This window comes from Lolium perenne, chromosome 3 (assembly GCF_019359855.2).
Source record: "Lolium perenne isolate Kyuss_39 chromosome 3, Kyuss_2.0, whole genome shotgun sequence".
NCBI lineage: Eukaryota > Viridiplantae > Streptophyta > Magnoliopsida > Poales > Poaceae > Lolium > Lolium perenne.
This window is the reverse complement of record NC_067246.2, coordinates 224,711,974-224,736,713: the sequence shown is the minus strand read 5'-3', so window position 1 is coordinate 224,736,713 and position 24,740 is coordinate 224,711,974. Positions and strand designations below refer to the sequence as shown.

The following is a 24,740-nucleotide window of genomic DNA, read 5'->3' as shown; positions in this document are numbered from 1 at the left end:
TGAACCACTATCATCAAGCACAGCAGAAACATTATCAATATTATGAGAGTTTTCAGATTCAGCAGAAGTACCAGCAAGTGAAGCTTGCGGCGGTGAAACAAGTTGACTTATCACAGATGGAGAATCAAGAGTAACAGAGGTACTCAGAGTTGTACCTTTTCTTGTAGTGGATGGTAATATGGCGACTTTAGGATCGCGAGATTTGCCCATGATGGAGAATTTGCAGCGAACAATATCAATCCAAGTGAACTTCCAAATAAAGCTATGCTCCCTGGCAACGGCGCCAGAAAATAGTCTTGATGACCCACAAGTATAGGGGATCGCAACAGTCTTCGCGGGAAGTAAAACCCAATTTATTGATTCGACACAAGGGGAGACAAACAATACTTGAAAGCCTTAACAGCGGAGTTGTCAATTCAGCTGCACCTGGAAATAGACTTGCTCGCAAGAGTTTATCAGTAGTAACAGTTTATAGCAGTAGCAGTAGTGAAATAACAGCAGCATAGTAACAAAGACAGCAGTGGTGATTTTAGTAAACAGCAGGATTAAAATACTGTAGGCACAGGGATGGATGAACGGGCGTTGCATGGATGAGAGAAACTCATGTAACAATCAAAGCAGGGCATTTGCAGATAATAATAAAACGGTGTCCAAGTACAAAGCAATCCATAGGCATGTGTTCTGTATATAGTCGTACGTGCTCGCAATGAGAAACTTGCACAACATCTTTTGTCCTACCAGCCGGTGGCAGCCGGGCCTCTAGGGAATCTACTGGATATTAAGGTACTCCTTTTAATAAAGTACCGGAGCAAAGCATTAACACTCCGTGAACACATGTGATCCTCACATCACTGCCATCCCCTCCGGTTGTCCCGATTTCTGTCACTTCGGGGCCTCGGGTTCCGGACAGCAACATGTGTATACAACTTGCAGGTAAGATCATAAAACAATGCATATCATGATGAAACAATAACATGTTCAGATCTGAGATCATGGCACTCGGGCCCTAGTGACAAGCATTAAGCATAACAAGTTGCAACAATATCATCAAAGTACCAATTACGGACACTAGGCACTATGCCCTAACAATCTTATGCTATTACATGACCAATCTCATCCAATCCCTACCATCCCCTTCAGCCTACAGCGGGGGAATTACTCACACATGGATGGGGGAAACATTGCTGGTCGATGGAGAGGCGTCGGTGGTGATGATGGCGATGATCTCCAATTCCCCGTCCCGGCGGAGTGCCAGAACAGAGTTTCTGGTCCCGAGACGGAGTTTCGCGACGGTGGCGGCATACTGGGAGGTTTCTGGCGACTTCGACTTCTCGTCTCTCGTTTTTAGATCGAAACTTTTAAGTAGTCCAGAGGAGGGCGTCAGAGGGCAGCCGAGGGGGCCACACGCTAGGGCGGCGCGCCCCCTCTCCAGGCCGCGCCGGCCTAGCGTCTGGGGGGCCTGGGCCTCCCCCAGGCCTGCCCTTCTGGCTCCGTGATTCTTCTGGTAAAATAGGCCCTTTGGTATAAATTCCGAGGATTTTCCCGAAAGTTGAATTTCTGCACAAAAACGAGACACCAGAGCAATTCTACTGAAAACAGCGTTAGTCCGTGTTAGTTGTATCCAAAATACACAAATTAGAGGAAAAACAATAGCAAAAGTGTTCGGGAAAGTAGATACGTTTTGGACGTATCAACCTTCTTCGTTTATTTTAGTCTTTCTTCCATTTTAGTCACTATACACTCAAGTGCGGTGCAAGCGAGCCTGTCGGGAGAGAGGAGGGATCAGAGGAGGAACCAGATGAAGACCACTTTCATCGCGATGATGCTCGTAGTGACTCTTATCTGTTTGTATCTCGAGACTTTGTATGAATTAAGACTTGTATGTAAAAATTTGTTTGAATCGAGACTATATGTGTATCTCGATCCGGCTCTAAGTAACGTGATGACGATGTTTATATTATATATGTGCAATGTACATGCTATTTATATTATATTTGTATGCTGATGTATATAATCTGTGTAGTATATGTATATTGTTGTATATAACCTGTATGTGTATAACAAGCAGTACAAAATCGTGTATACAGGTAACTAATTCTGTGGCGCACCTAAAACTAATTATGTGGCGCACCGAGAAAAGCGTGTGCCACAGAAAGTTAATATTCTGTGGCGCATGTGCTGGTGCGCCACAGAACTCCAATTTTTATGACGAGGATTATGTGGCGCATCATCCGTGCGCCACAAAATATGTATTTAGGTGTGACACAGATGAGACTTTCCCTACTAGTGATAGTGCGACGAGTGCGATATACAAGGGGTAGATGGTGTTGGGCATGGGAGAAAGTGATGGCCGTTGCGCGACAACATTTGTTTGCCATGGGAATTATCGTGAATTCATGTCGCAGCAGGTGATTGTGCCACGAAAAAGATTTGGGAAACTCTGGTTGCCACAATAGACATTTGTGTATATAATTTGCAGGAAAAGTAAACTGAAAGTAAATTGCAATAAAATAAATGGTCTTTTCATAGAAAGTTCAATCCTCTATTCATCAGAGGACAAACTTAAGTGAATGTGTTTGTGTACTTATATAAGACAAACATTCCCGAAGACGGCATGACTTTACTCATCATTTAGATTTCTAAGCAGCATGGTAAGCATCTCGTCAAGTTTCATTCTCACCGGATGGAGCCTAAATTGGGTGCAGCCATACGTATGAGCAAACACACCCCTTGCGATTGGTCCCAAGGTCAAATTAATGAACTAACTCAGGAATCATTAAGACAAATGTCCAGCCATAGCAGTAAGTTCTAAGGTCCCTGATATATAAATCCCTCTATTGCAACTCAAAGATGTGGTTTCGGTCATTCCATCCCTTCCTCCCACTCTTATCACTCTAAGGTGCAGCCCTATGAGCCTATAATGGTGAAGTAACATGCAGTCGATGTTCACACATTACCATCATAGAACCACATATAATATTAAAACTTTACCATACATTCATTGCATACTATATAGAAAAAATAATAACCAATTCATCCTATGTCCCCAGGAACATGAGGACTACTCATAGTGGGGAAACATGACACAGATCAGTGGCATATGGATTACAACACAATCTGAGAGTATAACTTCACCTCCAAATTAAGACAAGTTGTCAATCACACTCATGCAAATAACACTTACACAATATCTAGGGTTCAATCTACCACAAACTATGAGGGGAACGAGGTGGGTTTTGGAGATGGTGACGGCGCTGATGTAGATGACTCCCCCTACGCCTAGGAGGAGTGGTGACAACGATAGCTTCGATTCCCCCATCTCCGGAGTGCTCGGAGTAGCAGGATTTGCCCTCTTCCGGAGTAGGAGAGGACTTTAGCCTTCGCCGCTGCATCAACAAATATTGGAAAAAATATGGCTTGGGTTTTCTGGAGAAATGAAGGCGTCCATCAAAAGGAGGTCTGAGACAATGCTCGAGGGCCCCAAGTGCCTAGGTGGCGCGGCCTACAGGTGGGGCCACGCCACCTGGCGTCTTTTGGTCCTCGTGGCCCCCTTGCGTGATTTCAAAGTTGAGTGTCCTTCTCCTCCCGAAAATACTTACGTGGGTTTTTTCGAATTAATTGATATCCGGAAGGTCCCTAAAACATCAAAATAAGGAAAAGAGGTTTTCTGCCTCCCGGAAATTAAATACCAACGAAAGGAATTTTATAGGAAAGTCCCAGAAATCATTTAAAAATGCATGAGTAATGCTAAGACAATGCAAATAACCATAAGAACTAGTCCTGTATGATGCTATTATGATGATATAAAATGCATGTATCAATGACCATGTTCATGGCCATATTCATGGCATTGTTTGTGATAATGTGTTTATATCATACAATGTTGCCAATAAAAGTTTCTATTTTCTTTGCATAAAAAATAATTTCCCATTTTTTATGTGCATGATGACTAGAGTTTCTGCACCGCAATAGGGTAATTGCAGTACTAACATTAACAAATATATCCCTAAATATCGTTCACAATAGGTTCTACATCTTGAAACTACAAAATCCCGCAACTATGTTGTCATGACACGCAACCACTTTTCACACCCAAACAGTGGTTTGGAAATATCCTACTCAATAGGTTGCTATGGATTTACTGTAATAAAGCTGATAATTTATAACTAAGAACTAAGAAGAAGAGTTAAATAACAACTGAATGTAAACAATAAAGCCATGAACTAGCGCGAGAGAATTAATGTAATGATTACTCAAGGGAAGTGGTGTATATATAGATGATGACTCTCCAGAGTTATGCTCGTAATTTACTATACATTTGGTGGTCCCTCGAATACCATTGTTCCCTTGCCATTAGCTGCAGAGACAACTCAATTTTCCTCCCTCGTTACTTGTTAGAAACAAATCAATGAAAGATATTAAAATTATAAAGATCGGACCAAAGGCACTTAGTTCTATGGAATCCTAGGTAAATGAGCTCCTCATAAATTATCTTGGTTGTCATTGCAAGGTCAAATAATTCGTAACAAATACATATCTATACCATGTGTGGTCTGGGGAGTTGGATGTCTCCAACTACGTACAACAATGGATTAGACAACTCCAATCACTAAGATATAACATCAATATAAAATACATTGAATAAACAAATAACCGTAAGATTTTATTTCACAACACCATCCTCATGTACTAAAATAATCATAACATTAATAAAGAGGTTCAATCATATTACAATCCATCATGGAGACCGTGATGTAGAAAGAAGAAAGAGTAGCAGGGATGGCATTTGTGGCACGATGGTGGCGGTGGTCCATGGTCATGCCCCGGTGGTGGCTCCTCGGTGTTCTCATTCCACGTCCTTCCTTCAAAGTTGATGGAGATCTTGAGGTAGCACGTGGGCCATTGTGGAGGTGTGGTGGCTGTGAGGACGTTGGAGATGGAGGCAGTGAAGATGTATTGTGAGGTGTTCATTATGGCTAGGTATTCCCCACTTTATATATGCTACTAGAGGTGGGTTTGAGTTCATAGGAAGCTCCACCGCGAATAAGCACATGGGCTCTTCAGAAAAGAGACTCAGTTTGATGTTAAAAACCCAACGGAGGGTGGTATAGATATCTGGTACGATCATCATGGCCGTACGAGTGCATGTTAAAGTATCTGATCTCATTTACTATTTTAGGCATCATTTTCTTATACAAACTTAGATTTAGGTGTTATTAGATAGTGACTAGTTTTTTGATTTATATTTTGTGGGAGAAATTCATTTCCCAAGTTTCAAGGGATGTACTGAGCATTTTAAGCATGAGCAAATGGGTTCCCTGTAGAGTTATTGCGCGAGTACTACCTTTACCCTTTACCCTTTTGGTATCAATATTTGATATGTCCTAACTATTACAAGCAAACATGTATTGTGGTTATATATAAGTGAAAGTATGGTTTGGTTATCTGCATTTTTAGCCCCATTTTGCATTCCATAGTGGGGCCTCAAAATTCTAAATACGACGACTATCCAGTCGGTAGGAGAGTGGAGCACATGTGAAATGATTGTCGAAAGATCTGTGGGTCATGGAATCTAGTTTGTTAGTAAAAAATGACTGGTTCCACTGAGATTTTGGCAATGTAATATTGGGAACTATGTTTTAGTAACAACAAATAACAATATATATATATATATATAGGGTGGGAATATTCTACAACCCCCCTTAAGAGGTTGTAGAATAGTTATTCTACACCCTCCCCCCCACTAAAGACCTTCTAAACCCGACTCACCCACCAACCGATTATCCCAGCTCCACCAACACTACCCTACCCATCATCCTACCGACCCCACCCAGCCAACCCCACCACGCCTCCCGCCGACGTGGCCCCGTCCCGCTTTCTCCCGGCACCACGCCACCTATCTCAAGTCGACCCCACCCTACCCCGCCTCCCGCCGACCCCACCCCAACCCACCTTCCACTAACCGCACTCCACACCACATTTTGTTGAATCCACCCCACCCACCTCCCTCCGAACACACCTCCCGCCAGCACCACCCCACCTCAAACCGATCCCACGCTACCCCACCTCACGTTGACCCCAGCACACCCCTCCGAGCCCAACCCTCCCACGATCCGCTGACCCCAACCTATCTCCCATCGACCACCCATCCCATGTCGCGCTAACCCCACCCAGCCGACCTTGTGCGAACCCCACAAAACATTTCGCTCACCCCAACACCACCCACCTCCCACATACCCCACCATACCCCATCCCACCTCCCACATACACCACCCTACCGCCCACCAATGGAACCCCATCCACCTTCTGCCAAGCCCACACCACCTTCCATCGACTCCACACCACCCCAACTCTCTCTGATCTCACCCCACTTCCCGTTGACCCCATTTGACCCACTTTTTTTTGGAAATTCAATTCATTTTTTGAAGTTTACTTCATTTTTATGAAAGGTCTTACCATTATTGTGAAGTTCACTATATACTTTTTTGGAATTTCACTTTTTTTGGAAGTTCACTTCATATTTTCGGAAGTTCACTTCATATTTTTGGAAGTTCACTTCATTTTTTGGGAAGTTCACTTCATCTTTTTGGAAGTTCACTTATTCTTTTCTGGAAGTTCATTTTTTTTTGGAAGTTCACATCATTTTTGGAGTTCACTTCATATATTTCGGAAGTTCGCTTCATATTTTTGGAAGTTCACTTCAGTGCATGGGAAGTTCACTTCATTTTTTTGGAAGTTCACTATTTTTTGGAAGTTCGCTTCCTTTTCCGAAAGTTCACTGCATTTTTCGAAGTTTACTTAATTTTTTTTTTCAAGTTTGCTCAATATTCGGAAGTTCACTTCATTTCTTTGTAGGTTCACATTTTTTGGCATTCAGGTAATCTTTTTTGAAAGTTTTCCTCGTTTTAAGGAAGTTCACAACCAAAAAATCAAAATTCAATACTAAGAACTACATCGCGATAGGAAGTTCACTAGCGTATACCATGGAGTTCACATGAGTGTATTCAAAAGTTCACACATGGTTGCAGAATATTTATTCTACAACTGCTTATGAGTCAAAGTTCAATAAACAAAAGTAAATAACGATCGGAAGTTCACTAATACATATAGGGCGGTTCACACATGTGTATTAGGAAGTTCAAAAGTGGTTGAAAATAGTTATTTTAGAACAACTTAAAATGAAAGTTCAATTCCCAAAACTAGATCGCGACACGAAGTTCACTAACACATACCTCGTAGTTCACATGCTTCTATGGGGATGTTCAGAAGTGGTTGAAAAATAGTTATTCTATGCTTAAAATGAAAGTTCAATACAAAAACGACATCTCAATCGGAAGTTCACTAGCACATAAAAAGGAAGTTCACGTGCATGTATGGGGAAGTTCACTCTGGTTGAAATAGTTATTTTACAACTGCTTAAAAATCAAAGATCAATACCCAAAACTACAGCGCGGTCGGAAGTTCACTATCACATATCGAGAAGTTCACACACATGTATGAGGAAATTTCTCAAGTGGTTGAAAAATAGTTATTCTACAAGTGATTTAAAATCAAAGTTCAATAACTGAAACTACATCGTGATCGGAAGTTCACTAGCACATACCTGGAAGTTTCACATGCATGTATTGGGAAGTTCAGAAATGGTTGAAAATAGTTATTCAACAACTGCTTAAAAAACAAAGTCAATACCCAAAACTACATCGCGATCAGAAGTTCACTAGCACATACCTGGAAGTTCACGTGCATGTATGGTGAAGTTCACAAGTATTCAAAAATGGTTGTTTTGCAACTGATTAAAAACCAAAGTTCAATACCCAAAACTTCATTGCGGCCGGAAGTTCACTAGCACATAGCTGGAAGTTCAAATGTGTGTATCGGGAAGTTCACAAGTGGTTGAAAATAGTTATTTTACAATTGGTTAAAAATCCAAGTTCAATACCTAAACCTATATCGCGCTCGGAAGTTTATTTCAACATATCAGGAAGTTCACGTTTATGTATTGGGAAGTTTACAAGTTTTTGAAAAATAGTTATTCTGCAATTGCTTAAAAATGAAAGCACAATACAAAAATTACATCGCGATCGGAAGTTCATTAGCACATATAGGGAAGTTCACATGCATGTATGGGGAAGTTCACAATAGTTGAAATAGTTATTCTACAACTCCTTAAAAATCAAAGTTCAACACCTAAAACTACATCGCGATCAGAAGTTCAATAACACATATCGAGAAGTTCACACACATGTATGGGGAAGTTCACAAGGTAGTTACTCTACAAATCGATTTTAAATCAAAGTTAAAAACCTAAAACTACATCGCGATCGGAAGTTCACTAGCGCATACCTACAAGTTCACATGAATGTATGGGGAAGTTCAGAAATGGTTGAAAATAGTTATTCTACGACTGCTTAAAAATGAAAGTTCAATACCCAAAACTACATCATGATCAGAAGTTCAGTAGCACATACCTGGAAGTTCACATGCATGTATGGGGAAGTTCACTAGTTGTTGGAAAATGGTTATTCTGCAACTGATTAAAAACCAAAGTTCAATACCCAAAACTACATCACGATTGGAAGTTCACTACCCCATACCTGTAAGTTCAAATGCATGTATTGGGAAGTTCACGGGAGGTTGAAAATAGTTATTTTACAATTAGTTAAAAATCTAAATTCAATACCTAAACGTACATCGCGATCAGAATTTCACTTCCACATATCACGAAGTTCACGTTTATGTATTCGGAAGTTTAGAAGTGGTTGTAGAATAGTTATTCTACAACCGGTTGTACAATAGTTGGATTATATATATATACATATATATATATTGAGAAGATGATAGCGAACTGAGTGTCCGACTGATCAGAACTAATAGCCTAGGCTCATTCACTAGTAGGGAAAGCGTCATCACTGGCGCACCAAAATACCTATTATGTGGCGCATGGGCGGTGCGCCACAGAAACTTCGCCACAAAAATCAGGTTTCTGTGGCGCACCAGTGCTTTGGTGCGCCACAGAAACATGTGTGCCACAGAACTAGTTTTCAGTGCGCCAAAGAATTTTCTCATATTATACACGATTTTGTGCTGCCTGCTATACACATACAGGTTATATACAACAATATACATATATTATACATATTATATACATAAATATGCAGATATAATATAAATAGCATGTACATTGCACATATATAATATAGACATCATCATCACATTACTTAGAGCCCGATCGAGATACATATATAGTGGCAAGTGTCAGATGTTTTACATACAACTCTTAATTCATACAAATTTCACCATTTCGAGATACAAAGTGGTCTTCATCCGGTTCCTCCTTTGCTCCCTCCTCACTACTCGCCAGGCTCGCTTGCATCGGGGTCTTCATCCGGTTCCTGGAAGAAAGACCATATAATCAATAAATGCCTCATACATAGTTGGTCAACACAAATATTAACATTCAGGGATGGCGTAAGTGAGACCAAGTCCGATGCACAAGAGATTGATATTGGTGATATCTTACCAGGCTCACTTACGCCAACCCCGAGTGTACGGTGACCAAGCATTTTAATCATCGTCATTTTGAAAATACCAAAGAAAATGGAATGACAAGGACCTCATACATTGTTGGTTGAAACAAATATTAACATTTAGGGAAGGCGTCAGCAAGGCCAAGTAGGATGCACAAGAGATTGATATTTGTGTCATCGCACCAGGCTCACTGGTGCCTCCCCCAAGTGACCACAAAATTTAATCATCGGCATAAAATGGAAGAAAGGCCAATGCAATTAAGAAGTGCCAACTCAAATAAGAGGTAAGTAGCTAATATGAATTAAATGGAATGCCTCATACTTTGTTGGTCGAAACAAATATTAACATTCAGGGATGGGGTCAGCGGAGCCAAGTAGGATGCACAAGAGATGAATATTTGTGCCATCACACCCAGTTCACTGGCCCCACCCTAGAGTGCACAAGTGACCAACCATTCTAATCATCGGCCAATGCAATTAAGAAGTGCCAACTCAAATAAGAGACAAGTAGCTAGTATGAACTAAATGGAATGCCTCATACTTTGTTGGTCGAAACATATATTAACATTCCGCGATGGTGTCAGTGAGGCCAGGTAGGATGCACAAGAGATTGATATTTGTGCCATCACACCAGGCTCGCTGGCGCCACCCCGGAGTGTATAGGTGACCAAACATTCTAATCATCGGCACTAAAATGGAAGAAAGAGCCAAGTGGTATCAACTAGATAGCATATTCCTCATACTTTGTTGATCGAAACAAATATTAACATTCAGGGATGGAGTAAGTGAGGCCATGTAGGATGCACAAGAGATTGATATTTGTGCCATCACACCAGGCTCACTTGCTCCACCCCCGAGTGTACGAGTGACCAAACATTCTAATCATCGGCACTAAAATGGAAGAAAGAGCCAAGTGGTATCAACTAGATAGCATATGCCTCATACTTTGTTGGTCGAAACAAATATTAACATTAAGGGATGGCGTAAGCGAAGCCAAGTAGGATGCACAACAAACTGGTATTTGTGCCATCACACCAGGTTCACTCACGCCACCCCAGAGAGTAGTGATCGACCAAATATTCTAATCATCGGCAAGCACAAAAACACCACCAAACCAGCAACCATGGTGACATAAGTCAAGATGCTCAAACACACATAGCATGGAGCAGATGCTCCAAAGGGATTATTCATCACTTGGTATAGACCAAGTGATGCTGGCAAAAGAGAGGCCAAGCAAGAACCAGTAAATCCAGTAAGTGATAGATATGCCACAAGCAAGAACACATAGCATATCTCAGCTAACCAGATGAGACAAGTCTTGGTAGCCAGCTGAATCACCTAGCACCACCTAGCCTTTTAAAGCCATCAGAAACTGTCCAGTTTCTTCAAAGGATACCACAGTGACATTTATTTACATGATCCCCTAGTGTGGATATCTCTATTTTCATCAAAACCAACCAAATGTCCAACTTTGAGATGCAACCCGCAACACAAACAAGGAAGCAATACCAAGTGAGCAAGTCTTCATTACCTTGTACAGGTTCAGAAAGAAATTAGTAAAGGACCTATTTTTATTTGTAGAAAACCATCAGATAAATGAACCTGGTATGATTAAATCATACCACTGGTTATTTTTTTCAACATCAGAAGCATCAGTGTCAATCAAAATATTGATCACCTACTGATTAACAGGCCACTTTCCAAACCTACACTACCAACACATTTGGAGAGCATAATGACATACTGCGCAGTTCATTGTATCCAGATAATCCAATGGCAATCTTGGTGATCAACCATTGTCATTGAAAGCCATGCCAAACTATACTTTAAAATCCAATTTGAAGAGCAAACAAGCAGTAGCAAGATATACTACTGAATATCACTCAATCCAATAATATAGAGGAAACCAACTTAGCACATGCATATTTAATCATTACATAAATAGTTCATATAAAGGCAGTATCATTACACAGTTAAGCATCACATCATTACTGCTTAAGCTAATGAGCAAGAGCATTTGTTCTTGCTAAAGCAATAGTTCCAGCAAGAACCACATGCACAACACCCACATTAGCTCACAGAAACTATCCATATGCAGGCAACAAAGTAATTTATTCAAATACTGCACATGAGCAGCATCACTGAATCGAAGAAACTAGCAGCAATGCATCCAGAGCAACAACATCAATGCATCCAGAGCAGCAGCAATGCATCTAGAGCAGCAGCAGCACAACCTAGAAGCACGAGCATTTCGTCGAGCACTTTGTGCTCGCGCAGGAGAGGAAGAGGGAGGGGAGGGGAGAAAGCTCACCGACGACAGGGGTGGAGGAGGACGTTGATGACAACGGAAGGGGTGGAGGATGCGGCGGCTCCTCCTCCTTGACGTGGCGTCGACCCCTCCTCCTTGATGCGGCAGCCCCTCCTCCTCCACGCCGGAGCGGCTTGTGCTGCTGGTGGCGGGGATGGGTGGAGCCTGGCGGCATGCGGCCCTCGCGGAGGAAGGCAGCGGCAACGACAGCGCTCACCATGGAAGGCGGGGGCGCGCGGCGGTATAGGGAGAGGAAGAGAGGGGTACGCGCGAGTGAGGGGTACGGCAGCTATATAAGCGCGCAATTTCTGTGGCGCACCAGAACCTGTGCGCCACAGAATCACTTATTTATGTGGCGCACCAGAAGTCGTGCGCCACGGAATCACTTATTTCTGTTGCGCACCTTGTCCTATGCGCCACAGAAATAACGACACCAATTATTGGTGGTGGCATGATGTGGGCCCCACCTTATTTCTGTGGCGCATGGACTAGCAGTGCGCCACAAGAGTAAGCTATTTTTGTGGCGCACTGTGACTCGTGCGCCACAGATATTGTTTCTGTGGTGCATATGAAGATGGTGCACCACAGAAATAAGATCTCATCTATAAGGTTTTTCCTACTAGTGATTTTTTCGATAAAGAGTATATATTAAAATAGTGGAGATACCAACTACATGCAACACTGCATTGCCCTAGTGGCATTAAAGATGCACACATCAAAAAAAAAAAAACCTACAAAAAAGGTCTTGTTAGAGTGATATATTCCTTAAAACAACAATACTAACACCACCAAAACCATCAAGATAACATCAAAGGTCCAGCTTCTCTGTAAGAGACGCCTCCAAGAAGGAAACGGTGCACAAGCACCGTCGTCGTCTGATTATAGATCTAAGGTTTTCAGCTTGAAGAAAGTCCTCGCTCTGAAAATAATTCCTTCAACACAAGGATACTGTCAATCACAACCAAGTAAGGCCATACCTTGGATTTTCTCCCTGAAAGGTAAGACTATGAACTTCTCATGTGCAGTCGCCCCACTTGCATGCCGCTGCTCAAATTCTTGAATCACCAATCCAATTTCTCATTGCCACCGAGACTCGAACCACCCTTTCTAGTCCTGAGATCTCCGCATCCTTGGCATTCTCTGCCAGCACCATGGAACAAGAATGTGCCCCATGATATTAGCAGCCATCCGAGCTTCAAAGTGTTCCGTCTGAACCCAAACAGTTAGAGTAAAACACTGGTGCACATGTGGCCCAATTTCTCCCAGTCTAGCAATCTCCAGGCATGAATCGCCCAGTGAAATTCGCCTGCGGAGCTTTCCCGAACATGCCACTGCAACTAGATCAATTAAGATATGCATCGGGCAGATCTTTGTCTTGACGTGAGAGAAACCCTAAGACCACCTCCTTTATTCGACCCAAGCCAGTAGCCCCCACGTCACTATCCGGAAGTATAGGAGAAGATGGTCTTGCCCGCCACACAGTAGTAGCCCGCGAGGATCAAAGCACGCAGCTGCTGCCGCAGCCACAGGCGCAGATCAGATCCAAGCTAGACCTGCTGCAGCCCCCGTCCACCATGGCAGCAGTACATGCGCCGCCCCCACGACACCTTCTCCTCCACATGCCGCCAACCGCATGCGCCCGCTGCCATGAGCCACTACTCCGCCTCACCGCCATTGCATGGCTCTTGAGCCCTCTACCGTTTTGGCGAGACGGGTGGCGACGGCCAGGGGTGCGGCCTGAGAGTGTGGCGGCTAGGGTTTCGGTCGGAGCATCCGCAATTTCCCAAGCGGGAGCGACATGGGAGGGTCTCCTGTAAACATGCCAGGGATGTTGAGTTGTTGTAGCTCGCTTTATCACGAATAGTCCCCTAGCCAACTAATGGTGCAATAATCATGTGTCGATGAGAAAAAATAGTCATACCTCCAACGAACCCACTTTCCCCCCGCCGTCTTCTCCATCGGTCCATCACGTAGGCGTAGCATTGGGCCTTTCGATTCTCCTCTCCTTCTCTGCCTCTTTGCTGTTACACGTACCGGTGTAGACGTTGCTTCCGCTCCTTGCTCCCGCAACGCACCCAGCTATTTTTAATCCCACCTGCTCCCGTAAACGGAATGTATCTTGAGCCCCAATCCATTGCAGCGCACACAGACAAACACTGACACACATTCACTCTTCACTCCTCGGCTAGCTTGCTTGAGGCCTACTTGATCGTGTCTCCATCGTCTTCGCCCTCCCCTCGTACGTGCGCAGTTCTCGGCACGCTTCCCCATATATACCCCGGCCGGCCTCCGCGACCAGGATAGATAGATACACAGGCAACGAACCAACTATCACACACTTACGAGGTAGTTCTATCGCCAGTTGCTCGTTCGGCCGAGCTCGACTGCTCGATCGAGCCAGTGCCGGCCAGGCCAGGCGAGCAAATGGGACGGCAAGCGGGCACCGGCGGCGGCCAGCAGAAGCTGCGCAAGGGGCTGTGGTCTCCCGAGGAGGACGAGAAGCTCTACAATCACATCATCCGCTACGGGGTCGGGTGCTGGAGCTCTGTGCCCAAACTCGCCGGTACGTTCAACTCTTCTGTCTTCTAGCTCTTCAGTTTCGTGAACGTGTGATCGGTTCTCACCGGCGTTGGTGCCCAATTCAGGTCTGCAGAGGTGCGGCAAGAGCTGCCGGCTGCGGTGGATCAACTACCTGCGCCCCGACCTGAAGCGGGGAAGCTTCTCGCAGCAGGAGGAGGACGCCATCATCGGCCTGCATGAGATCCTAGGGAACAGGTACATTAATGTTTAGCAATGTGAAATTGGACAATTATCGAGTCGACAGGTGGCCTGATCGACGAGTTAAACGGAATCAATGCAGGTGGTCGCAGATTGCATCTCACTTGCCGGGCCGGACGGACAATGAGATCAAGAACTTCTGGAACAGCTGCCTCAAGAAGAAGCTGCGGCAGCGCGGCATCGACCCGAGCACCCACAAACCCCTCTCCGGCGCGGCTGGGGCGGAGCTGCACCAGGCGTCGTCGAAAGACCAGAAGCCACAGGCCGCCGCCGCCGACGGCTTCGCCCTGAAGCTGCAGCAGGTGTTCGACCCGTTCCCGGCGGCCGACGCCTTCGGCGGCGGCTTCGTGGGGCTGTACGACGAGCACCTCGGCGGCAAGGTCGACGCGGCCGGGTTCGTGGACTACAGCAGCGTGCTTGACGTGTCGGAGAACCTGGGCTACGGCGAGAGCTCCAGCAACAGCAGCAACTGGAACTGCCAGCCGGAGGCGAGCAATGCGCTGGAGCCGGGCGAGGCGCTGCAGTGGGCCTCCGAGAGCAAGGTGGAGCCTTTCATCGGCAGCTACGACGACGCCGCCGGCGAGGAGGGCGCGCTGGAGCACAAGTTCGAGCTGCCCGGCCAGCAAGAGGCGCATTTTGACTTCAACCTCGAGTACTTTTGAGCGAGGCGTCTCTGCGTTTAGCCGTTGCCGTATATATACACACATAATTTTTACTGCACAATTGCGCGCATGCAAGACCAACCCGTGGGAGATTAGAGGCTGTACTTTGTTAATCTTCTCTAGTCCCTGCTCCTTTAACAATATTGTCCCTTTGAGGTTCTCTCTCTTTTTTGTGGCTTTTCCATGGCTAAAATAAGAGGTTATAGAAATGTGAAGGCTGTGTAGTTTACTATATACGAGATTATTTTGTAAGAAGAAGTCTCTTGCTCTACTCTTTTGCTACCACTTGGAAGATCGTGTGCTGTGTTTTCCTCTCCTGAAGAAGAAACTATCATTGGCTCTTACCAATTGCTTTGGCAGGTCGCCATCCTGTTCCTAGCCTTTTCTTGATTTGTGTCTCACGAAACTACGAAAGCAAATGAGAAAGAAAGATGCTATACTCGGAGGGTGCCATGCGGGTCAACTTCAGTGATTTGTTTGGGAACAGTAAATCTCGCTCAATGATTTCGTGGCGTTATTAAATGCTGCTGTTAGCTTCAAACCCAATTTTTCTCTAAAGGGTCCCCTTCGCTAAAAGGTGCTTACTTACGTGAATAATTAGCCCCATGACACCGAATAATTGATCAAGCGGTGTTGGTAGAGAAAGAGGGAAACAGAGGGACGAGTGGAACTAAAGAAAGACGCTAACCACCTTGCTGCCCATCAACGAAACCGGACGTGCCAGTTTATCATTATTTAATTTTGTACCGACAGTTTTCGGGCCGTAATGCAGAGGTAGGAGAGCATCCCACCGTCGCCCCAAATATTCTACAATAGCTTCTGGTGCCTATACGAAAATAACAGTGGAGCGTCCTGAATATTCGACCAGCAATTTCACATCAGCCCCGATCCATATGGACGGCCGGTATAGGGGGAAGAAAATCTTATGCGACCCGGGTCGTACAGCCCAGGTCGCTGGACCAACTCCCAGGTAAGACACGTGGCTTTTCGAATCTTAAAGCAATGCTGAACTGATCCCCTTGTTAGCAGACTCGATTCTGGACTAGCTAGGCAGACCAACTCGCACGTCAGAATCGATTTCCCTTCAAAGCAATGCGGAAGCATAGACACCATGGAAGCTCGCCCCGGGAACGGATCCACCGGCGCTCCACCCTGTCATCCACTGACCGGATCGTCATGCCGCCGGCAGCTCGCCCCCGGCAACGCAACCACCGTCATCCACTGACCGGCTCGTGCCGCCGCCGGCGTATAGGGAACCCTCCTAGGCGTACCTGCTCGTTGCATCGCTGGCCGGGCGGCCACCCTCATCGACGCCGGCTGAGCGCTCCCCTGTGCTTCCCTCGTCGGCCCTCTAGGAAGGAATTCTTTCGGGAACGGAGAAGTTCAGGAATAGATCGGGAATCGCAGTTTTGGTAACTGCTACGGCTTTTCAGAATCAGTTCATCGTTGCTTTGAGATTAGCACATCCACGTGTCATGTTGGGGAGTTGGTCCAGCGACCTGGGCTGTACGACCCTGGTCGTATAAGATTTTCTTCCGGTATAGGGCACCGGCAAGCGCGACAGAGGGAAAATAGGCAGACGGATGTCACACGGCAGCGACCTAAACTACTAACTTGCCTCTCATCACCGGCCGTCTTCGCTCTTGCTCGCCTCCTCACTCGCAAATCACCCCAAAAATCATCGTCGCCGCCCCTGTTCCGCCGCACCGACACTTTCGAGTCGTCTACAGATCACCTGTGCTGCCATCCCACTTAGCCTACTGCTCGTGATGTCGTTCGGAAGCGGTCGCCGCTTTGGCCTGGTCTTTAGGAATGACGGTGAGACGGCCATCAAGTCCTTTCCTAGGCGATGCGACTCTTTGCCAATTTGGTGCCTTTTTCGCCGATCTAGTGTAGGATTTATGGTTTCACTAGCTTAAATTGGTACCATTTTGCCTGATTTGTAGTATTCTAAGGTGGATTATACCCCTAAGACCATCACCAATCCAACATTCTGCGGGCTCGCCGACGAAGTTGACGAGTGTTGCCGCATACACCGGCGTCTCCCGGAGAAAGCCGACACTAGTAGAAACAAGGGCTTTGGTTTTTTGCTCCAAAGAGCTTTTGCACCGGATTTGGCACGAACTGGTGCTAAAGGGGTCATTAGCACTGGTTCGTGCGGTCTGGACGTCCAGGGGACTAGCCGCGGCATTAGCACCGGTTTGTGTAGGACCTTTTGCACCGGTTCGTAACACGAACCGGTGCAAAAGGGTTGGCGTCAGCCGCGAACTCTTTTGCACCGGTTCGTGTTACGAACCGGTGAAAGGTCTACCCTTTTGCTCGTAACACAAACCGGTGCAAAAGGTTTTTCTGCTCCCCACGCACCTTGATACGTCTCCGACGTATCGATAATTTCTTATGTTCCATGCCACATTATTGATGATATCTACATGTTTTATGCATACTTTATGTCATATTTATGCGTTTTCCGGAACTAACCTATTGACGAGATGCCGAAGGGCCAGTTCCTGTTTTCTGCTGTTTTTGGTTTCAGAAATCCTAGTAAGGAAATATTCTCGGAATTGGACGAAATCAACGCCCAGCATCTTAGAATCCCACGAAGCTTCCAGAACACCCGAGAGCCGCCAGAGGAGGGCCCTGTGGGCCCCTGACGACAGGGTGGCGTGGCCCAGGCCTTGGCCGCGCCCCCCTAGTGTGTCATCGCCTCGTCAACCTTCCGACTCCGCCTCTTCGCCTATATAAAGGTCCCTGACCTAAATCTTCAATACGAAAAAAGCCACGGTACGAGAAACCTTCCAGAGCCGCCGCCATCGCGAAGCCAAGATCTGGGGGACAGGAGTCTCTGTTCCGGCACGCCGCCGGGACGGGTAAGTGCCCTCGGAAGGCTCCTCCATCGACACCACCGCCATCGTCATCACCGCTGCTGTCGCCCATGAGGAGGGAGTAGTTCTCCATCGAGGCTCGGGGCTGTACCGGTAGCTATGTGGTTAATCTCTCTCCCTATGTACTTCAATACAATAATCTCATGAGCTGCCTTACATGATTGAGATTCATATGATGATGCTTGTAATCTAGATGTCATTATGCTAGTCAAGTGGATTTTACTTATGTGATTTCCGGAGACTCCTTGTCCCACGTGTGTAAAGGTGACAGTGTGTGCACCGTGTGGGTCTCTTGGGCTATATTTCACAGAATACTTATTCACTGTTATGAATGGCATAGTGAAGTGCTTATTTATATCCCTTTATGATTGCAATGTGTTTTGTATCACAATTTATCTGTGTGCTACTCTAGTGATGTTATTAAAGTAGTCTATTCCTCCTGCACGGTGTAATGGTGACAGTGTGTGCATCGTGTAGTACTTGGCGTAGGTTATGATTGTGATCTCTTGTAGATTATGAAGTTAACTATTCCTATGATGGTATTGATGTGATCTATGCCTCCTTTCATAGTATGAAGGTGACAGTGTGCATGCTATGTTAGTACTTGGTTTAGTTGTGTTGATCTGTCGTGCACTCTAAGGTTATTTAAATATGAACATCGAATATTGTGGAGCTTGTTAACTCCGGCATTGAGGGTTCGTGTAATCCTACGCAGTTAGTGGTGTTCATCATCCAACAAGAGAGTGTAGAGTCTAGCATCTATTTATTTATTCTGTTATGTGATCAATGTTGAGAGTGTCCACTAGTGAAAGTATAATCCCTAGGCCTTGTTCCTAAATACTGCTATCGCTGCTTGTTTACTGTTCTACTGCATCTATACTGTCCGTAATATTACCACCATCAACCACACGCCAGTCCTGGGCAGCAAAGCACTTTTCTGGCACCGTTACTACTGCTCATACTTATTCATACCACCTGTATTTCACTATCTCTTCTCCGAACTAGTGCACCTATTAGGTGTGTTGGGGACACAAGAGACTTCTTGCTTTGTGGTTGCAGGGTTGCTTGAGAGGGATATCTTTGACCTCTTCCTCCCTGAGATCGATAAAACTTGGGTGATCCACTTAAGGGAAACTTGCTGCTGTTCTACAAACCTCTGCTCTTGGAGGCCCAACACTGTCTACAAGAATAGAAGCTCCCGTAGACATCAAGCACTTTTCTGGCGCCGTTGCCGGGGAGGAAAGGTAAAAGGCACTCATACTCCGGTTCCGGGTAACAGTACTTTTCTGGCGCCATTGTGTGTGTGCTCGAAGCTATTTCCTTTAGATCCTGCAATTGCATCTTTTTGTTTCTTGTTTACACTAGTTAGGCATAATGGACAACAATGAGCTTCTTATTCTATTTCCTGATTTAAGACATGGATGGTTTGATGCGAAAATTAAAAAACCCATGGAATATATTAGTATGAACACTTTGAACACTATTGTTGCTAATGCTATGGAAAATTCTAAGCTTGGGGAAGCTGGTTTTAATGAGCTTGATATTTTTAGTCCCCCAAGCATTGAGGAGGAAATTTACTTTGATGATACTTTGCCTCCTATTTATGATGATTATAATGATAGTAGTCTTTTGGTACCGCCTGTTATGGAGGATAAATTTGATTATGATTACAATATGCCTCCTATATTTGATGATGAGAATAATAATGATAGCTACTTTGTTGAATTTGCTCCCACTACAATTAATAAGAATGACTATGCTTATGTTGGGAGTAGTAATAATTTTATGCATGAGACTCATGATAAGAATGCTTCATGTGATAGTTATATTGTTGAGTTTGCTCATGATGCTACTGAAAATCTTTATGATAGAGGACAATATGGTTGTAGAAATTTTCATGTTACTAAAACACCTCTCTTTTTGCTGAAAATCTTGAAGCTGCACTTGTTTTATCTTTCTATGCTTGTTGCATTATGCTTCTTGAATTTGTTTATGTACAAGATTCCTTTTCATAGGAAGCATGTTAGACTTAAATTTGTTTTGAATTTTCCTCTTGATGCTCTCTTTTGCTTCAAATACTATTTCTTGCGAGTGCATCATTAAAACTGCTGAGCCCATCTTAATGGCTATAAAGAAAGAACTTCTTGGGAGATAACCCATGTGTTTATTTTGCTACAGTAATTTTGTTTTATATTTGTGTCTTGGAAGTTGTTACTACTGTAGCAACCTCTCCTTATCTTAATTTTTTTGCATTGTTGTGCCAAGTAAAGTCTTTGATAGTAAGGTTCATACCAGATTTGGATTACTGCGCAGAAACAGATTTCTTGCTGTCACGAATCTGGGCCTAATTCTCTGTAGGTAACTCAGAAAATTATGCCAATTTACGTGAGTGATCCTCAGATATGTACGCAACTTTCATTCAATTTGAGCATTTTCATTTGAGCAAGTCTGGTGCCTCAATAAAATTCGTCTTTACAGACTGTTCTGTTTTTGACAGATTCTGCCTTTTATATCGCATTGCCTCTTTTGCTATGTTGGATGGATTTCTTTGTTCCATTAACTTTCAGAAGCATTGTGCAATGTCCAGAAGTGTTAAGAATGAATGTGTCATCTCTGAACATGTGGATTTTTGATTATGCACTAACCCTCTAATGAGTTTGTTTTGAGTTTGGTGTGGAGGAAGTTTTCAAGGGTCAAGAGAGGAGGATGATACAATGTGATCAAGAAGAGTGAAAGCTCTAAGCTTGGGGATGCCCCGGCGGTTCATCTCTGCATATTTCAAGAATACTCAAGCATCTAAGCTTGGGGATGCCCAAGGCATCCCCTTCTTCATCGACAAATTATCAGGTTCCTTCTCTTGAAACTACATTTTTATTCGGTCACATCATATGCACTTTACTTGGAGCGTCTGTTTGCTTTCGTTTTTGTTTTTGTTTGAATAAATGCTTGTGTGGGAGAGAGACACGCTCCGTTGGTTCGTATGAACACATGTGTTCTTAGCTTTTAATGTTCATGGTGAAGGATGAAACTGCTTCGTTAATTGTTATATGGTTGGAAACGGGAAATGCTACATGTAAGTAATTGGTATAATGTCTTGAACAATGTGATACTTGGCAATTTTTGTGCTCATGTTTAAGCTCTTGCATCATATACTTTGCACCTATTAATGAAGAAATACATAGAGCTTGCTAAAATTTGGTTTGCATAATTGGTCTCTCTAAGGTCTAGATAATTTCTAGTAAAGAGTTTGAACAACAAGGAAGACGGTGTAGAGTCTTATAATGTTTACAATATGTCTTTTATGTGAGTTTTGCTGCACCGGTTCATCCTTGTGTTTGTTTCAAATAAACCTTGCTAGCCTAAACCTTGTATCGAGAGGGAATACTTCTCATGCATCCAAAATCCTTGAGCCAACCACTATGCCATTTGTGTCCACCATACCTACCTACTACATGGTATTTCTCCGCCATTCCAAAGTAAATTGCTTGAGTGCTACCTTTAAATTTCCATTCTCTACCTTTGCAATATATAGCTCATGGGGCAAATAGCCTAAAAACTATTGTGGTATTGAATATGTACTTATGCAGTTTATCTATTATTAAGTTGCTTGTTGTGCGATAACCATGTTCCTGGGGACGCCATCAACTACTCTTTGTTGAATATCATGTGAGTTGCTATGCATGTCCGTCTTGTCTGAAGTAAGGGAGATTTACCACTAAAATGGTTAGAGCATGCATAATGTTAGAGAAGAACATTGGGCCGCTAACTAAAGCCATGATCCATGGTGGAAGTTTCAGTTTTGGACAGATATCCTCAATCTCATATGAGAAAATTAATTGTTGTTGAATGCTTATGCATAAAAGAGGAGTCCATTATCTGTTGTCTATGTTGTCCCGGTATGGATGTCTAAGTTGAGAATAATCAATAGCGAGAAATCCAATGCGAGCTTTCTCCTTAGACCTTTGTACAGGCGGCATAGAGGTACCCCTTTGTGACACTTGGTTAAAACATATGCATTGCGATGATAATCCAGGTAATCCGAGCTAATTAGGACAAGGTGCGGGCACTATTAGTATACTATGCATGAGGCTTGCAACTTGTAGGATATAATTTACATAACACATATGCTTTATTACTACCGTTGACAAAATTGTTTCTTGTTTTTCAAAACCAAAGCTCTAGCACAAATATAGCAATCAATGCTTCCCTCTGCGAAGGGCCTTTCTTCTACTTTTATGTTGAGTCAGTTCACCTATTTCTCTCCATCTCAAGAAGCAAACACTTGTGTGAACTGTGCATTGATCCCTACATACTTGCATATTGCACTTGTTATATTACTTTACATTGACAATATCCGTGAGATATACATGTTATAAGTTGAAAGCAACCGCTGAAACTTCATCTTCCTTTGTGTTGCTTCAATACCTCTACTTTGAATTATTGCTTTATGAGTTAACTCTTATGCAAGACTTATTGATGCCTGTCTTGAAAGTACTATTCATGAAAAGTCTTTGCTATATGATTCATTTGTTTACTCATGTCATTTACCATTGTTTGGATCGCTGCATTCATTACATGTGCTTACAATAGTATGATCAAGGTTATGATGGCATGTCACTCCAGAAATTATCTTTGTTATCGTTTACACTTTCGGGACGAGCAGGAACTAAGCTTGGGGATGCTGATACGTCTCCGACGTATCGATAATTTCTTATGTTCCATGCCACATTATTGATGATATCTACATGTTTTATGCATACTTTATGTCATATTTATGCGTTTTCCGGAACTAACCTATTGACGAGATGCCGAAGGGCCAGTTCCTGTTTTCTGCTGTTTTTGGTTTCAGAAATCCTAGTAAGGAAATATTCTCGGAATTGGACGAAATCAACGCCCAGCATCTTAGAATCCCACGAAGCTTCCAGAACACCCGAGAGCCGCCAGAGGAGGGCCCTGTGGGCCCCAGACGATAGGGTGGCGTGGCCCAGGCCTTGGCCGCGCCCCCCTAGTGTGTCATCGCCTCGTCGACCTTCCGACTCCGCCTCTTCGCCTATATAAAGGTCCCTGACCTAAATCTTCGATACGAAAAAAGCCACGGTACGAGAAACCTTCCAGAGCCGCCGCCATCGCGAAGCCAAGATCTGGGGGACAGGAGTCTCTGTTCCGGCACGCCGCCGGGACGGGGAAGTGCCCCCGGAAGGCTCCTCCATCAACACCACCGCCATCTTCATCACCGCTGCTGTCTCCCATGAGGAGGGAGTAGTTCTCCATCGAGGCTCGGGGATGTACCGGTAGCTATGTGGTTAATCTCTCTCCCTATGTACTTCAATACAATAATCTCATGAGCTGCCTTACATGATTGAGATTCATATGATGATGCTTGTAATCTAGATGTCATTATGCTAGTCAAGTGGATTTTACTTATGTGATTTCCGGAGACTCCTTGTCCCACGTGTGTAAAGGTGACAGTGTGTGCACCGTGTGGGTCTCTTGGGCTATATTTCACAGAATACTTATTCACTGTTATGAATGGCATAGTGAAGTGCTTATTTATATCCCTTTATGATTGCAATGTGTTTTGTATCACAATTTATCTATGTGCTACTCTAGTGATGTTATTAAAGTAGTCTATTCCTCCTGCACGGTGTAATGGTGACAGTGTGTGCATCGTGTAGTACTTGGCGTAGGTTATGATTGTGATCTCTTGTAGATTATGAAGTTAACTATTGCTATGATGGTATTGATGTGATCTATGCCTCCTTTCATAGTGTGAAGGTGACAGTGTGCATGCTATGTTAGTACTTGGTTTAGTTGTGTTGATCTGTCGTGCACTCTAAGGTTATTTAAATATGAACATCGAATATTGTGGAGCTTGTTAACTCCGGCATTGAGGGTTCGTGTAATCCTACGCAGTTAGTGGTGTTCATCATCCAACAAGAGAGTGTAGAGTCTAGCATCTATTTATTTATTCTGTTATGTGATCAATGTTGCGAGTGTCCACTAGTGAAAGTATAATTGATGACCCACAAGTATAGGGGATCGCAACAGTCTTCGAGGGAAGTAAAACCCAATTTATTGATTCGACACAAGGGGAGACAAAGAACACTTGGAAGCCTTAACAGCGGAGTTGTCAATTCAGCTGCACCTGGAAACAGACTTGCTCGCAAGAGTTTATCGAGGTAACAGCTTTTATAGCAAGAGGTAGTGAAATAACAGCAGCAGAGTAACAAAGACAGCAGTAGTGATTTTAGTAAACAGCAGGATTAAAATACTGTAGGCACGGGGACGGATGAACGGGCGTTGCATGGATGAGAGAAACTCATGTAACAATCATAGCAGGGCATTTGCAGATAATAATAAAACGGTGTCCAAGTACAAAGCAATCAATAGGCATGTGTTCCATATATAGTCGTGCGTGCTCGCAATGAGAAACTTGCACAACATCTTTTGTCCTACCAGCCGGTGGCAGCCGGGCCTCAAGGGAAACTACTGGATATTAAGGTACTCCTTTTAATAGAGTACCGGAGCAAAGCATTAACACTCCGTGAACACATGTGATCCTCACATCGCTACCATTCCCTCC

At 44.1% G+C, this 24,740-nt stretch overlaps 1 protein-coding gene across 1 annotated transcript; it reads left to right on the top strand.

Moving 5' to 3' along the window:
• Positions 1-13,989: 13,989 nt before the first annotated feature.
• On the top strand, positions 13,990-15,509 carry LOC127343512 (myb-related protein Hv33). Its single transcript, XM_051369640.2, has 3 exons — positions 13,990-14,398; positions 14,481-14,610; positions 14,696-15,509. Exons 1-3 carry the CDS (start codon positions 14,260-14,262, stop codon positions 15,273-15,275), a joined length of 849 nt encoding a protein of 282 aa, XP_051225600.1. The 5' UTR covers positions 13,990-14,259; the 3' UTR covers positions 15,276-15,509.
• The last annotated feature ends 9,231 nt before the right edge of the window (positions 15,510-24,740 follow it).

Bases quoted from the DNA above. Each gene is read 5' to 3' on its own strand.
- LOC127343512 (XM_051369640.2), top strand. From the start codon at position 14,260: ATGGGACGGCAAGCGGGCACCGGCGGCGGCCAGCAGAAGCTGCGCAAG. The intron at 14,399-14,480 runs GTACGTTCAACT...TGCCCAATTCAG, and splicing joins CTCTGTGCCCAAACTCGCCG to GTCTGCAGAGGTGCGGCAAG. The intron at 14,611-14,695 runs GTACATTAATGT...GAATCAATGCAG, and splicing joins CATGAGATCCTAGGGAACAG to GTGGTCGCAGATTGCATCTC.